This window comes from Arabidopsis thaliana (assembly GCF_000001735.4).
Source record: "Arabidopsis thaliana chromosome 1 sequence".
In the NCBI taxonomy this organism is placed as follows: Eukaryota; Viridiplantae; Streptophyta; class Magnoliopsida; order Brassicales; family Brassicaceae; genus Arabidopsis; species Arabidopsis thaliana.
The window spans coordinates 27770850-27786848 of NC_003070.9; the positions used below are offsets into that span (position 1 = coordinate 27770850).

A 15999-nucleotide genomic window follows, 5' to 3' on the forward strand; every position below is an offset into this window, starting at 1 on the left:
TATATGTTTATTAAATTTACGGAATCACAAAATAGTTTAATATAATTGCACAGTCGTATGATTTGTTAATCTAGAAATTACCAACCATACCTTAAAAATATGTAATAAAAAAAAAAACTCGATAAAGAGAAGCCGTGACCCGTGAGAATAATAAGATTTATGTATGTATTTACAAAATTCTGTACACAAATTAACATGAAAATATTGCAAAACTTCTAGTCCCAAACGAAGCCATATATTAGAGATTTAGGGGAAATAAGTACGTAAAGTTTTGTGAAACAAAAAAGTTGATATATTTGCAGTGAATTACGTGTAATGTATGAGTAAAAAAACGTGATTTACGCCCACCGTTTTGAAGACTTTGCCAAACTTGATGTACTTCCCGTCTTCTTAATGCCTGCAAAAACATCATCGATTAGACAAAAGTCACAAAACTCTTTATTATTAATCTGATGATTGAACCTACTTTACACTAATCAATGCTTTTAAAAAATCTTCAAAACCTATAGGTTTTAAGTTTGCTTACTTGATGACGCTAAGCCTTTACTTGATGATGTCAAGCCCGTGACCTTAGCAACGGTCGATGTTGTTCTTGTAGCTACTTTCCGAAGTTTATCGAGTGGCCGTGTTACACTCGTAGATGATTTTGCAGTCACCGACTTAGCTCTGCAATTCCAATACTTAAAACGTTAAAAGAAGAAAAGATATATCTTTTAAAACCACAAGAACAAGATGAAGATGTGGTTTTAAACCTGTCTGAAATTCTGGGTGGTCTTTTGGTAACATCAATGGATCCTTGTGTTCCCATAGATGCAGCATCAGACGTAATCTCGCTTAGTCTCTCGTCGTACTCTGCCTCGGCAGAGGATGCTAAACTTTCGCCGTCAGTAACAGAGTATCTTGATTGTGATGAATATTCTCCTGTATCTGAGTTTATGTCATCTGTATGTCCTATGCTTTTTCTTCTCATCATTGATTTCTGAAGTCTCTGAGGCTGATGCTGAAGTCTCTCTATCTCTTCGTCTTTTCTCGCTATGGTGTCCTTAAGGGACGCTAACTGTAAAAGCAACAAATGATTCATTCTATCTTTAGGTTAATGGTAAGAGAGATCAGAGGGAGAGAGAGGGGAGATAAAGTGTCTGTTTACCTGTTCCATCAAGTCTCGAACATCTTTACCTTCTTTACTTGTCTTTGCAGCACCAAGTTCGACTCCAGAGACACGCTCTGCAAATTTCAAGGTACTCATTGACTCTGAGTATGAAGTAGCGTCAGGGTTGAGTTGCACAAACATTAGTGTCTTTGCTCGTCCTCCTATAAGCCACATCACATAGAAACAAAAGTTATGATATTTCTTATTCATGAATGTGGTTATCATATATAAAGTTCACTAACCAAGAGAGGTTTGGAGAAGCTGTGTTAGCTTGCTGTTTCTGTATGGTACATGAGAACTCTTTGAAGCGAGAGAGAATATCACATCTCCAAGAGATGAGAGCGACTTGTTTATATGTTGTGCTTCTCTTAGTCTGTCTCCTGTAACTTCAGAGCGATCTACTCTCTCACTTCCTGCCAGATCCACCAAATGAAGATTACCGTATAGCACGGAACCGGTCTTTAAATCTTTACCGCGAACGTGAACAGTGACAATGCTGCATAAGAAAACATATAGATTCAGTGTAAAAACCTGGAGGGCTGTTGAAAACACATATTTGTTTTGGTTCTAGAGGATGAATATGAAGGAGAACCTATGTGAACGACTACTTCTTTCATTCAAGGCAGTAGAACCAACGGCTCGATTCTGTAGTCCAATGTCCATCAATGTAATCACATCTGAAGTTGATGTCACAGGATACATGCTTGCGTCAGGCACAGCCAGGCCATTTTGTTGAGTTGTAGAAAGGATCCCTAGTGTTGTGTGAAGGTCAAGGAAAACAAAAAGGAATGGCTACAATAACACTAGCAATGAGAAAACAAAAAGACAAAACCAGGATTTAAAACAAAGGGATATTTCTTTTGAGAATTGTCATCAGACAGCAGATCGAGCACTTGTTCATTATATATCTCCACCATTTGCACCCCGACTTCATACGATATGTTTCCCTTTCTGGACTGAGAGATTTTAAAAAGATCATTGAGAGCGCGATAATTTACTCCCCAGTCTTCTTCACTTGATCCATCTGGACCAGTCTGAAAGAAAGGGAACGAAGGTAAAAGCGCATCAGCGTTATTCCTATGAAATCTTACTCTCAGAAACAACAGTGAATACATACCATTGTATAAGTTTTCCCTGATCCTGTCTGGCCATATGCAAATATACAAACATTGTACCCATCAAGTACTGACCTAACCAGCGGTCTTATGTCTGAAAAGACGTCAGCTGCAAGAATCCAAAATATCAAATGAACTTGGTGATATCAATATAATATTATTTCTCGAGATGTACCATGAATTCTCGCATAGATCACACAAAACAGAACTGAAAAGCATAAGGATATATAACAGAACCGGTAACAGATGAACACACCTTGTGAAGCAGTTGGACTATACACCTTGTTGAACTTAAACTGGCGAAGACCGTCTTTCCCGGGTCTAGTTGGATTGGTAACTACTAATTCTCCATCTTCACCGACATACTCGACCACTGTGTTTGCTGCACCCTGTGCAGGAAGGAAAGGCCTCACCCGGCAAAACACTCTGATGTTTCCTGCAAGTCATAACTATAGAATTTATGGGCTGCATAAGTTTTGAAAATACACATCTGAACAAATACTGAACATGATCCTCAGTACCTTTTAGCTCCTGAAGCTCGTTGAAAAGCTTCCGGTTTTCAGTTAGTACAGCGTGATAGTTTTCAGCAGCATTGCTAAGTTCAATCAGTTTCTTTCCTGAAGAGACAGATTTTAATTTATAAACACTACAAAAATTGCAAGGTCATGAAAGGTTTGTCATGACTACAAAAGCATCACTTAGATCATTCTCACCTAGTTGGCTGAACTGGTCTGTATAGTTCTCTTGTACCTTCAGTATTTCTTGCTTGATGGATCTTGAATAGGACCTCAACTCCTGCGATTCAGCATAATTAGCCAACTGTCGATTATAAAATGATTATTTTAGCACAGTATGTATATATGGTTATCATACCAGTAGTGCCTGAGACTGGTTATCAATAAAGCTTTTATAGGAAAGTTCTTTCTGACTCCATCTTTGGTGGTTGGACTCAGACTTTTTCTCCATTTCTCTGACTTTAGTCTTCCACATTACGAGGTTTTGTTCAAGCTCTTGGATCTTTCCTTCAAGGCTTGTATTAGCAGTTTTTGTTTCTTTTTCCATTTGTTGAAGCTGTTTAATCTTTTCCTCAAGAGCATTTTTAGCAGAATGTGCTTCTTTTCCCATTTGTTCAAGCTCTTTAACCCTTTCCTCAAGGGCATTTTTTGCAGTGTTTACCACTTTTCCCTCTTGTTCAAGTTCCTTGAGCCTGCTCTCAAGTCCTGTTGTAGCGACCATTGTTTGGCTTTCCATTTGCGAGCATTGCTGTTCATACGCTTTTCTTGTTGTCTCCAGCTCTTGCCTTAACGCAGAAATCTGAAGGTTGAACTGATCATTTTCTTTCAATAGCTTGTCCATATCCTCCTCTTCATTTTTCTTCTGTTCTTCCCACTTTGACTTCTCTGTCTATATCATACAGGTAACGCCATGTTAAGATGAATTAGTAATAAGTCAGTTCATAAAACAACTCGCGGTATAATGTACCAACCTTTGTTTGGCTTTCAATTTGCGAGTATTGTTGTTCATATTTTCTTTTAGTTGTCTCCAGTTCTTGCTTCAGCGCAGAAATTTCGAGGTTGTGCTGATCATTTTGTTTCATTAGCTTAACCATATCTTCCTCTTCGTGTTTCTTCTTTTCCTCCCACATTGACTTTTCTGTCTAACATACACAAAACTCCAGGTCAAAACTTAATTTCATGTCATTGCCAAATTACAAATACCATTATCGCTCAAACAGTTCACAAGTATAATGTACCTCTATCTGTCTAAGCTGTTGTGTTGCAATCTGGCAATGAATAAGTTCATCAATAGAGCAGAAGATATGTAACACATGAGTAAAATGTTATCTGACAAGATCATAACAAATGATACCTCGTGTTCTACACCAGTTCCTGATGCTAAGGCTTCAAGGACATTGATCCTTGACTGGTATTTTTCCTCGCGAGTTTTGAAAATATTGTTTTGCTGCACATAAACAAAAAAACGAAATTATTCACAAAAACCAGAACTTGAACATTGCTAGGAAGCATTTTTCCTAAGTAAACAAAATCATACCGTTCTTAGATGTTCAGCTTGAGTTGATATACGCCGCTCAATCTCCTGCACGACTTTTCTTAACAGGCATGCCACACGCTGTTCATTGTAGCTTTTGTCAAAACATTTCCCAAGAAGTAAAAGCACAAAGGAAGGTATCTTATAGACGTGATGATCTTAATAATTGTTGGCATTCAAGTACCTGAGGGATTTCACCATTCTTTCTTTCGATACTTTCATCTAGAATTCCATTCAAGACGCTTAGCAATGACTGCGTAGGAGCATTCTGCATCAAACACAAGCCCACGACATTATCAATAGACTTCAAAAGAAAACTATAGTTTCATCATTAACAAGATAGAGAAAATACATCTAAGCTACTTGATTTCATCATTTCAGAAATCTTTGAAGCTTGAAGATCATAACGCCCCTGTTTCATTTGGAAAACCTCATGAAACTTGTGTCCTCCATGATGCATTGATCCAGGAGATAATGGATCTGCCGTAAATAGAAGACATTTAAATATTATACATACACATACATAAGTAGGCACGCATTGAGACAAATGGTATGAGTGATTTGCCAAAAAAAAAAAGAGAGTACCTAATTGGCCAGAGCTGGCAAGGGCTTGCTGAAATTTGGACTCTGCCAGACTTTTGTGCCTTTCATCTCCGGATAATGGAGAAAATGGAGAGAAAGGACTACGAGGAGTTTTTGTATCTGCATGATTTCTATGCCTATCATCTACAGATAATGGAGAAAAGGGAGAAAACGGACTACGAGGAGTTGAATCTCCATAAGGGCTGCCCGGTTGATCACGCATAGGATTCATCACGCCTCGAGGTCCAAAGCAAACTTATGGAAACACCTGGAAACCCCAAAACTGCTGCATTCTTTAGCAAAAACTCCTGAAACATAGTTGATTGAGGGAAAGAAAATGAGCATTAGACAAAATTCATAAGAACACACACACACACATAGAAGAGCAATCTAGATGAAAAGAAAACCAAAGCCTAGTTCTTTTTGTCTTTTCCTACATGCAAAGACGTGCAAGAACATGATCAAATGGCACTGCTAGACATAACTATCTCAGAGTCATCATTGTAATCAGCTTTACTCTGTAATAAAAAATCTTAGCTGACAATAAAACATAGTAACCAGAGTCAGGGATTACTGTGATGAATTTGAGAATTCTTAATTTATTATAAGGAAATTTCTCATATTTCCATATTTAAAGCCGATACTAAATCCTAACAATCACATTTCCATTAATTTCATTAATCTAGGGATTCAAAGATGAGATTTTTTCTAGTTCCCAGTATAAATTCACATGATTTAACCGTTATACAGCATTATGAATTGAGGGATTAAGACAAAAACAGCAACGTGAGACAATCGAACAAAACTTGATAAAACAAAACTAGCCAGAAGGAAACAAAACTAAAGACGAACCTACCAGAAGGGTACATTGGTGCAACAAGAGAAAAAAAAATTCAACATTGAAAAACCAAGTCAAAACATAGCTCAAAGTCGCGATCAGCAAAATCGCAACATGGCAACAAAGATATGAGGAGAAAGAAAAAAAGATGCGATCTTTGTTCTCATTACCTTAGAAAATCAAGACGATGTTTTTATCGGGAAAGCTTGGAAACGAGCGTTGAGGAGGTCTAAAACCTGAGAGAAGAAAACAGAGAGACGGAGAAAATAGACGTGATGGGAATGTGGGTTGATTTGATCTTTTGATTATTATTAGCGGATAATAGTAAACTAATTAAACGATTAATTTTTCTCTAATGATTAAAAATTATCTATACAGAGTAGGAAAAAAAAAATTGGGGTTTGTTTGTTGTACGGAGGGAGAGAGCGCGAATGTAGGAGGACGCGCAGTAATTAACAAGTCTTTTTTGGCTTCTCCAATCGTTTATACGGGTTTATTACACGTGGCAAATCCTTGCCTAAAATTAACGAGTATTTTAACAGATTATAAATTGGATTAAGAAACGATTAACTTGTAACATATAATTGGGGTACGACGACCAACGGAACATTTTAATATGTATCATGTATGATTTGGGCACACGTCGTGTTGTGGTACTTTACTTCCACCGTCTACAATATTATAGAGTTAGCATACTTTATACTTAAAACCATAGGTTATGAAAACAAAACCAAAAATATAGTAGTGGTAAATTGATCTTTAATTTCGTTCAAAATAGACAAGAAAATACTTCAGATTTAAGGAAAACGTTGTAGTGATACATTTATTTATCATATCGAGCTTTAATATAGGAATATTTGTTTTTATTGTTGTTACTTAATACTTATTAATTAGTGTTGGGATAATTTTAACTGTTTCAAGTACCGATCTATCACACTTCAACGCAGAGCAATCGGACGTATGAAAGCAAAAAGATTTCCCGCATCTATGTTAGCAAGTGGTCTCTCATATCAATCAAGGCCTATTGTGCCTCCACTTCCGAAATTCACTCGTTCGTCAATAGGTTATATTATTAATTCTACACATGTATCACAAAAATGTGCAGATTTCAACTTGGTGGTGAATGGTGATATAATTAAGGTTTGTATATCATGTCACATAACTTGCGTAAATTCCATATAAAGTAATATAAATAAAATGGTGGTGTAAAGCAGAGGAACGAGTCCTATGATAGAGAGATGTTCAATTGTTCGTGGGTCATGTGGCGTAAAATTGTTTGTTTCCTTGTTTCTTTTGGCGTAAACTGCAAAATTGCCAAAAATTCGATGAAGTCACAACCTCTTGATTTGTATATATTGTCACGTCGCTATATCACCACAATCAATTCCTTTCTTTAAAGGACTAGAATTCCATTACTCATATCATTTCCGTTATGTTAGATCCACAATAAATGATAATAATTAAATTTAGGACCCATTTGAATCTTTAGGTGCTGATTAAACACCCATCTCTAAGATCACAAAAGCAGAAATTTTACATTTTTAGTGACATATAATCCTTTTTTCTATCATCAAACATTAGAAGTTGGATGTTAAATGTTCTACAAAACTTCACAGGTGTTGTTGGAAGTTCCAAAAAAGAATGTCGTTTGCTATACAAAAAAAGAAAAGAAAAGATGAAAAGTAACTTCCTGCGTTTAAAGTATCACGCTGCGTTGCGGTCATGCAAACGCACCAACAAACAAAATAGTTTCAAAACAAAACTTGAAAATGTGGGGTCCACGTAAGAATCTCCATGGAAGAACTTGAGCCAATCAGAGTGCAAAAACGGAGATGACAGTATATTTCAACCAATAAGGAGGCAGAATCAGATCACCAGTGGGTTCCATTATAAGTTTCCTCTTGACTAACCACCAATAGCTAGTTTTACACAGAACTTAAATTTTTCATTTTTTTTTGTCTTTTAATATTTCAACAAGATCAATTTTATTATTTGATATTAACCATCTTCAACAGTGTTTGCCAACGAAAAAAAAACACCATCTATAACAGTGTCTTCACCAAACTGTATTTCACTATGACTTATTTTCCGAAAAGAATGATGAAGTTTAGTACCATACATGAACTAGCGGTTAGATCGTAATTAAGAATTTGAGGATCATATTTTACTATATCATGAAAACGGAGAGAGCGCAAAATTACAGACATATTGGTTCAAAATTTTATTTAAGAATAAAGTATATATATGGTTCTAATTTTTCAAAAAAAAAGTATATGGTTCTAAACATTTATTTGAAAGTACGTAATATAATGAAAACAAAAATTGTAAATTTGAAGTAAAAAACTCGTGAAAAGTCCTCATTCTAAAATACCATGTACACGTACATAATAAACTATGAATAGAATTATGAGTTTTTATTTATATTTCTATCTCCACTCCAAATAATTTAGACCACACAAGGTAATGAAAAAATAATAATTCTGAAAAAAATGAAAAATACTGCCGGGAAATCGAGACGCCACACACACTAGTGAATTCGTTGCAAAACCATATATATTACAGTATTTTGTTCTTCTCAAGGCCTCTCTCTCCATCTCAGCAACTCTCTCACTGTGTAATATACACACACAATGGTGGTCGATGTAGAGAGCCGAACCGCGAGCGTGACAGGAGAGAAGATGGCGGCGCGTGGCTGTGATGCGTGCATGAAGAGATCACGTGCTAGTTGGTACTGTCCAGCCGATGACGCTTTCCTATGCCAAAGCTGCGACGCCTCGATCCACTCGGCTAACCATTTAGCGAAACGGCACGAACGTGTCCGGTTACAATCATCTTCGCCGACGGAGACGGCAGACAAAACGACGTCGGTATGGTACGAAGGATTCAGGAGAAAGGCGAGAACGCCTAGGAGCAAGAGTTGTGCGTTTGAGAAGTTGTTGCAAATCGAGTCAAACGATCCTCTTGTTCCGGAGCTTGGTGGAGACGAAGATGATGGCTTTTTCTCGTTCTCCTCCGTAGAAGAAACCGAGGAGAGTCTGAATTGTTGCGTGCCTGTTTTCGATCCTTTCTCAGACATGCTGATTGATGATATAAACGGCTTTTGCTTAGTTCCTGATGAAGTCAATAACACTACTACTAATGGAGAATTAGGAGAAGTCGAGAAGGCAATCATGGACGATGAAGGTTTTATGGGGTTCGTGCCATTGGATATGGATCTTGAGGATCTCACTATGGACGTGGAGAGTTTACTTGAGGAAGAACAACTTTGCTTGGGATTCAAGGAACCAAACGATGTTGGAGTCATCAAAGAAGAGAATAAAGTAGGGTTTGAGATTAATTGTAAGGATTTGAAGAGGGTGAAAGATGAAGATGAAGAAGAAGAAGAAGCCAAGTGTGAAAATGGAGGATCAAAGGATAGTGATAGAGAAGCATCAAATGATAAAGATAGAAAGACAAGTTTGTTTCTGAGATTAGATTATGGAGCTGTGATTAGTGCTTGGGATAATCACGGTTCGCCGTGGAAAACCGGAATCAAACCGGAGTGCATGGTAAGTTGGTGTCTCTAGCTATATCTCTCATCTCTATGTTAGTCTTTAGTAGTGTCGAGTTCCGTTGACTTTGAGCTGATATATATTGATTATAAAAGACGAAATAACGTTATAAAGTTCACTGATCCAGTTGGGAGGGAACACGTGTCTGCCTCATGTTGTGGGTGGGTACGAGAAATTGATGTCGAGCGACGGATCGGTGACACGTCAGCAAGGGAGAGACGGAGGAGGATCGGACGGGGAGAGAGAGGCGAGGGTTTTGAGGTACAAGGAGAAGCGGAGGACGAGGTTGTTCTCAAAGAAAATAAGATATGAGGTTCGGAAACTTAACGCTGAGCAGAGACCTCGAATCAAAGGTCGTTTCGTGAAGAGGACGTCACTTTTGACGTGATTTGATTTACTTTAATCAACACTTTAAAGATCTTGTAATTAAGACCTTTGAAGTAATTGTCGTAATGTACTGAATAATGAACTGAAACTCTTGGGGCCGATGGTTGTGTAGACTTGTAGCCGGCAACTATGATTTTATAGATTGATTGATTGAGTAATTTATTGTATATATCAAATGAAAACTCTTTGTTTATCAAATGAATTGGAGAAAAAAGCCATAATGTGTGATAATAACGAACACTAAAAAATTCGTAGCGAAGACATGTTACAAAGAAAACAAGTGTAATTAAAAAAAACAAAAAAAAAACAAGAAACAAGTTCAAATTAGAACATGCCATTTCCAACAATTTACAAATGAAGCAAGAAATAAAAGCCATTAAGGCCTAGTTATGGCTGAATAGCCCATCACACAATTAAAAAAACCAACATAAAGAGCCCAACTAGGCAACTACTTAAGCCAACCGGTTTGGGTTATCAAGTACGTATTTTAATCGTTAACCAGTAAAAATCGTGAATTTCAACCGACTGAATTTGGTTAACTTCACAAGGTTGACGCATAGCTCACGCGCCGCCGACTTGCTACGATTGACATGAGCGGATACGAGCGTAAGAACACGACGGCGAACTCAATCACCATCACCAAGCGGAAGCGTAACTCGATTTCGGAACAATCGGAGAACGTATACGAGAAATCGAATAGGAAGGAGTCAATAACCTTAAAACCTCACCGTTCTTTTACGCCGGGATTCAGCCAGCGTGATTGTAAACCTGTCAGACATAGTAAGTCTTCTCTCCGCCGGCGACGGAGAACTAAGGAGAAGATCTCGAGTTCCGTTGAGCGCGAATGGGTGTTTTCCGCAAACAATTTTGAAAATCTAGCAGGTCTGTGTGCATTGCAATCACACTGAATAATGCACTTATATGCTTTTATTAGCTTCACGAAGTATCACATTCCGTACTTTGAACACATTTTTATCTTATGTGTATGAAAAACTTGATATCTCCTTTTCAATTCTTCAGATAAATTAGTATTAGTTTCGTACAATCTACTTGGTGTTGACAATGCGTCGAACCACATGGACTTGTATTACAATGTTCCGCGGAAGCACTTAGAGTGGAGTAGACGGAAACATCTCATATGCAAGGAGATTAGTCGTTACAATGCAAGCATCTTATGTCTTCAGGCAAGTTCCAGGGGATTGCCTAGATCTACACTATTTAAGTTTCATTGCATTCTCATGTCCAAATTTATTGCAGGAGGTTGACCGCTTTGATGATTTAGATGTTCTTCTTAAAAATAGAGGATTTCGAGGTGTTCACAAGGTATATATACGAGTCAAAAGCTTTATTACCTTGTATGCAATGGTGCCTTTTTCATACATTTAGTATTTTTTAGAGTCGGACTGGAGAAGCGAGTGATGGTTGTGCTATATTTTGGAAAGAGAATCTGTAAGTTCAGTTTTTTTCTATTTAGGATCATTTTTAATGTGGTGGGAAGTCTCTATATGCTGGAGTCAGGATCAGGAATCTAGCCATTTGAATTGTCTACAGGGAATATCTCTCTTTTGGAACGAGATAAATTAGATCTTCTAGTTATCTGTTTTGAATGTTTCGAAATTGTTAATGGTAGGTTCACGTTGTGTTATGTTATCAGCTTTGACCTTGGCTTCACAATATATTGTTCAAGGCTGAAAGCTTTGCTTTCTATTGTTCTCGATGTTATTTATTTTGTATTAGACTCTTACTCTACTAGTTTCATCATTTATGTTATATTTCTGCTGTGAATGCAGATTTGAACTTCTAGACCATCAACATATAGAGTTTGATAAATTTGGTATGCGAAACAATGTTGCTCAACTTTGTGTTTTAGAGGTATGCACCGTTTTAAGTTATTTCTGTATTGTCGTCTTCCCCCTCTTTTCTCCTCTGTCTTTTCTTGATTCTAGAAGCACAGAGATATGACAAGCTTAATTGTGGGCATTATTTTATATATTTTTCCCTCCTGTTGTGTTTTCAGCTTTGCAGGCTAATTGCTTAATTTTCTTAGTTTCAGCCCTTGCAATTAATTAATTTACTTGATTGTCTATTACGGAACAGATGAACTGTGAGGAGGACCCAAAGTCTAAATTACGGGTGCGATCATCAGAGTATGTCTGAGTTCTGTTCTGATTCCTTTACTGGAGTGAATATTGAACTTACTTTTAAGATCCTTACTAAATTTTATGCGCACTTCCATGTTTGGTTGATTTATGCAAACTTCTACTAGTCCTCGAAGGCTAGTGGTTGGGAATATACATGTCCTATTCAATCCTAAGCGTGGGGATATCAAGCTTGGCCAGGTATGTCTTGCTAGATCCTTACAAAATTCTGATAAAAACTGGCTTATCCATAAAATCGGTAGAGCATTTCTGTCACTACACATCCTGAGTTTAGAAATGTCAATTTTTTAGCTAGTACTATTTTATGGTATTCATCAGTACATCAATGCCTGTCAGTATTGAAACTTCATTGAAATTCTAAGTAGCTCGCTCATTTCTTGATATTTGATATGTCATAACTTATAGGTAAGACTCTTTCTGGAGAAGGCTTACAAGCTATCACAGGAATGGGGAAATATTCCTGTGGCGATTGCAGGTGATCTGAATAGCACTCCACAGGTGATCTCTACCAACTTTTGTTTTTTTTGTTCTAATACTTATTTTTTAGCTGAATTCTAAAACTTACTCTGGATTTGCTGTACAGAGTGCAATCTATGATTTCATAGCTTCAGCTGATGTGAGTTCCATTGAGGGTTCTGGACTCTTTCTTTTACATTTCGCCTGGTCATAATTTTTTTCCTTTCTTTACTGGGAAAGTTAGAATGAACTCTTTATATTCCTTTTTTAATTTTGGACAGTTGGATACACAACTTCACGATCGCAGGCAAATTTCTGGCCAGACTGAAGTGGAACCAAAGGAGAGGTCATTCAGAAACCATTATGCATTTAGGTAGCTTGTAATTCACCGGGGTCTTTGGTTTCTCTAAATAATGTATCCATATTCCTTTTCTGCCTACCTGATGAACGGATAGATTGCTTATATCTCTTCTGTTTACCTGATGAACTGATAGAGTGATAGATTACTTATATTTTTCTTTGGCCTGCGCTTAATCAACTACGTAATCCTCAGATGAAGTTTCTATCTCAATTTAGTCTAACTAAACAACTCCCTCTTTCGTCAGTGCTTCAGCATCCATCTCCGGATCACTACTCAATGAGTGGAGCCAGGAAGAATTACAGCTTGCAACTGGTGGTCAAGAAACCACTCATGTCCAACATCAACTGAAGCTTAACAGCGCATATAGTGGAGTTCCTGTAAGTGTTTTTGTTTCTTGTTCTCGACTGGTGGACGCATCGAAAAGAGTTGAAATCTGCCTTACAGGAAAACTAAGTTCTTAGGAACTGTGGCTTTCTTTTATACTAGATACTGAAAAACGTTTAGGGAAAGTAGCATGTTGTATGATGTTATATATCCTTCTAGTATGCTAAGACCTGAGATCTTGCAGGGTACATATAGAACTAGAGATCAACGCGGTGAACCATTGGCAACAACGTATCATTCCAGGTTCCTTGGAACTGTTGATTATATATGGTAAGTCTGTTGTGCTTATGAAATCCGAATCATTAATCAGAGCTTTCAATTATATATGGCTATCAATGTTGTGATATATGCACATGTAATTTTGAAATCTCAATAATTAATCTGAGGTTTTGAACCCAGGCATACCAAGGAACTCGTTCCTGTGAGGGTTCTTGAGACCTTGCCAGCAGATGTATTGAGAAGAACAGGTGGACTACCTAGTGAGGTAAGTTTTTTTTTCTAGGCTAAACTTTTTTTCTGGGGCAACCCTTTACTTTCTCGAGTTACTCTATTCATTTTTTCAAGAATGTAAAAACTGGGATTATTGGAAGAGTTGCATACAAGTCTCTGACCAATGAAAATTTGCAGAATTGGGGAAGCGACCATCTCGCTATCGCATGTGAACTCGGCTTTGTCAATGACTGGCAATGAGCCAAAATGTTAGCACCAACCACTAAACCGAGCCACCTGACTTGGCCATCCCTTGAGGTTTTTGAATGCTCATCGAGGCTTCTGAATTGGAGTTCGGAAACAGATTCAGTAAATTGTAAAACATAAACAAGTTTTGGGCTCATTCCCATACATAGATTTGCTTACTTGAAACATTTTTTTTTACCTTACCTACCCAAGACTTGCACCTACTCTTTCTGCTTTTAAAAAGTTAATACCAAAATAGCATGTTACTGGACGTGTACCTATGAGGAGCGAAGACCCATTTTGCTACTAGAAGCAAAACAATGTAAGAGACGTTGCGTAAAAAGTATCTCAATCTGTTCACTCCAAAATAAGCTCTTCTCAAGTGTCATCTGACGCTGCATTAATCAAAATACCACACGGTATTATCAAAAGTGTCGTAAGCATTCTTTCCAAGTGTTGGGAATACATTGGGTACACAAATCGGCCATTTACAGTTAACACACATCTATTTAAATCACTCTTTTCTCTTTGCTCCACCAAAACATTCCGGCATAAACAAAAAAAAGTCCCACTAGAAAAGCTCATTATGAAAGTGAACGAGGAAAACAACAAGCCGACAAAGACCCATGTCTTAATCTTCCCATTTCCGGCGCAAGGTCACATGATTCCCCTCCTCGACTTCACCCACCGCCTTGCTCTCCGCGGCGGCGCCGCCTTAAAAATAACCGTCCTAGTCACTCCAAAAAACCTTCCTTTTCTCTCTCCGCTTCTCTCCGCCGTAGTTAACATCGAACCACTTATCCTCCCTTTTCCCTCCCACCCTTCAATCCCCTCCGGCGTCGAAAACGTCCAAGACTTACCTCCTTCAGGCTTCCCTTTAATGATCCACGCGCTTGGTAATCTCCACGCGCCGCTTATCTCTTGGATTACTTCTCACCCTTCTCCTCCAGTAGCCATCGTATCTGATTTCTTCCTTGGTTGGACCAAAAACCTCGGAATCCCTCGTTTCGATTTCTCTCCCTCCGCTGCTATCACTTGCTGCATACTCAATACTCTCTGGATCGAAATGCCCACCAAGATCAACGAAGATGACGATAACGAGATCCTCCACTTTCCCAAGATCCCGAATTGTCCAAAATACCGTTTTGATCAGATCTCCTCTCTTTACAGAAGTTACGTTCACGGAGATCCAGCTTGGGAGTTCATAAGAGACTCCTTTAGAGATAACGTGGCGAGTTGGGGACTCGTCGTGAACTCGTTCACCGCCATGGAAGGTGTTTATCTCGAACATCTTAAGCGAGAGATGGGCCATGATCGTGTATGGGCTGTAGGCCCAATTATTCCGTTATCTGGGGATAACCGTGGTGGCCCGACTTCTGTTTCTGTTGATCACGTGATGTCGTGGCTTGACGCACGTGAGGATAACCACGTGGTGTACGTGTGCTTTGGAAGTCAAGTAGTTTTGACTAAAGAGCAGACTCTTGCACTCGCCTCTGGGCTTGAGAAAAGCGGCGTCCATTTCATATGGGCCGTAAAGGAGCCCGTTGAGAAAGACTCAACACGTGGCAACATCCTGGACGGTTTCGACGATCGCGTGGCTGGGAGAGGTCTGGTGATCAGAGGATGGGCTCCACAAGTAGCTGTGCTACGTCACCGAGCCGTTGGCGCGTTTTTAACGCACTGTGGTTGGAACTCTGTGGTGGAGGCGGTTGTCGCCGGCGTTTTGATGCTGACGTGGCCGATGAGAGCTGACCAGTACACTGACGCGTCTCTGGTGGTTGATGAGTTGAAAGTAGGTGTGCGTGCTTGCGAAGGACCTGACACGGTGCCTGACCCGGACGAGTTAGCTCGAGTTTTCGCTGATTCCGTGACCGGAAATCAAACGGAGAGGATCAAAGCCGTGGAGCTGAGGAAAGCAGCGTTGGATGCGATTCAAGAACGTGGGAGCTCAGTGAATGATTTAGATGGATTTATCCAACATGTCGTTAGTTTAGGACTAAACAAATGATTTGATTTAGTCAAACAAAATTCTAATTATGGTTTTTTTTTCCTTAATACAGTATGTTCCTCACGAACTAAAAAAATATGCATGAGTGTATTTTATTAAATTGTTGTAAGATGATAAATAAGTGTTTGTGATTGTGATTCATAAATAAGTGTTTGTGATTTTTGTTAAACAAATCGGGTCAATTTGGTCGGGTCGGGTCATATCGGGTCAAGTTTAATAATACCCGAATGTTTTGTTTTCCTTATCTTCTTCGAATCTGGCTTCGCTTCCCTCTCTCACATATC

The 15999-nt window shown here is 38.5% G+C and overlaps 4 protein-coding genes across 7 annotated transcripts; 3 read left to right on the plus strand and 1 right to left on the minus strand.

The window, feature by feature from the left end:
• Window positions 1-20: 20 nt before the first annotated feature.
• Window positions 21-6034, minus strand: AT1G73860 (P-loop containing nucleoside triphosphate hydrolases superfamily protein). Of its 2 annotated transcripts, NM_106046.5 has the most exons (20): window positions 5905-6034; window positions 4900-5204; window positions 4667-4794; window positions 4499-4582; window positions 4318-4395; window positions 4135-4227; window positions 4019-4048; window positions 3752-3922; window positions 3139-3669; window positions 2979-3060; window positions 2787-2882; window positions 2522-2701; window positions 2268-2374; window positions 2006-2184; window positions 1743-1910; window positions 1393-1646; window positions 1148-1311; window positions 753-1057; window positions 527-666; window positions 21-397 (listed from the first exon to the last, which is right to left on the minus strand). In NM_106046.5, exons 2-20 carry the CDS (start codon window positions 5126-5128, stop codon window positions 339-341), a joined length of 3078 nt encoding a protein of 1025 aa, NP_177527.3. In that variant the 5' UTR covers window positions 5129-5204; window positions 5905-6034; the 3' UTR covers window positions 21-338. The 2 variants fall into 2 exon arrangements, with proteins under 2 accessions (NP_177527.3, NP_001320573.1); NM_001334609.1 differs by lacking the exons at window positions 4900-5204; window positions 5905-6034 and having other exon boundaries at window positions 107-397; window positions 4667-4827.
• A 2100-nt stretch (window positions 6035-8134) lies between these two features.
• BBX16 (B-box type zinc finger protein with CCT domain-containing protein) lies at window positions 8135-9960 on the plus strand. The gene is made up of 2 exons (NM_106047.5): window positions 8135-9282; window positions 9413-9960. Exons 1-2 carry the CDS (start codon window positions 8365-8367, stop codon window positions 9671-9673), a joined length of 1179 nt encoding a protein of 392 aa, NP_177528.1. The 5' UTR covers window positions 8135-8364; the 3' UTR covers window positions 9674-9960.
• Window positions 9961-10005: 45 nt separating this feature from the next.
• AT1G73875 (DNAse I-like superfamily protein) lies at window positions 10006-14071 on the plus strand. 3 transcript variants are annotated; one of them, NM_148650.4, is made up of 14 exons: window positions 10006-10554; window positions 10693-10856; window positions 10930-10995; window positions 11069-11121; window positions 11463-11544; window positions 11770-11819; window positions 11939-12011; window positions 12237-12329; window positions 12415-12447; window positions 12569-12660; window positions 12893-13025; window positions 13217-13302; window positions 13432-13516; window positions 13660-14071. In NM_148650.4, exons 1-14 carry the CDS (start codon window positions 10263-10265, stop codon window positions 13720-13722), a joined length of 1365 nt encoding a protein of 454 aa, NP_683491.2. In that variant the 5' UTR covers window positions 10006-10262; the 3' UTR covers window positions 13723-14071. The 3 variants fall into 3 exon arrangements, with proteins under 3 accessions (NP_683491.2, NP_001322223.1, NP_001322224.1); NM_001334610.1 differs by having other exon boundaries at window positions 10157-10554; window positions 12893-13302; NM_001334611.1 differs by lacking the exon at window positions 11069-11121 and having other exon boundaries at window positions 10157-10554.
• A 7-nt stretch (window positions 14072-14078) lies between these two features.
• Window positions 14079-15955, plus strand: UGT89B1 (UDP-glucosyl transferase 89B1). Its single transcript, NM_106048.4, has one exon. The coding sequence runs from the start codon at window positions 14294-14296 to the stop codon at window positions 15713-15715; it is 1422 nt and encodes a 473-aa protein (NP_177529.2). The 5' UTR covers window positions 14079-14293; the 3' UTR covers window positions 15716-15955.
• The last annotated feature ends 44 nt before the right edge of the window (window positions 15956-15999 follow it).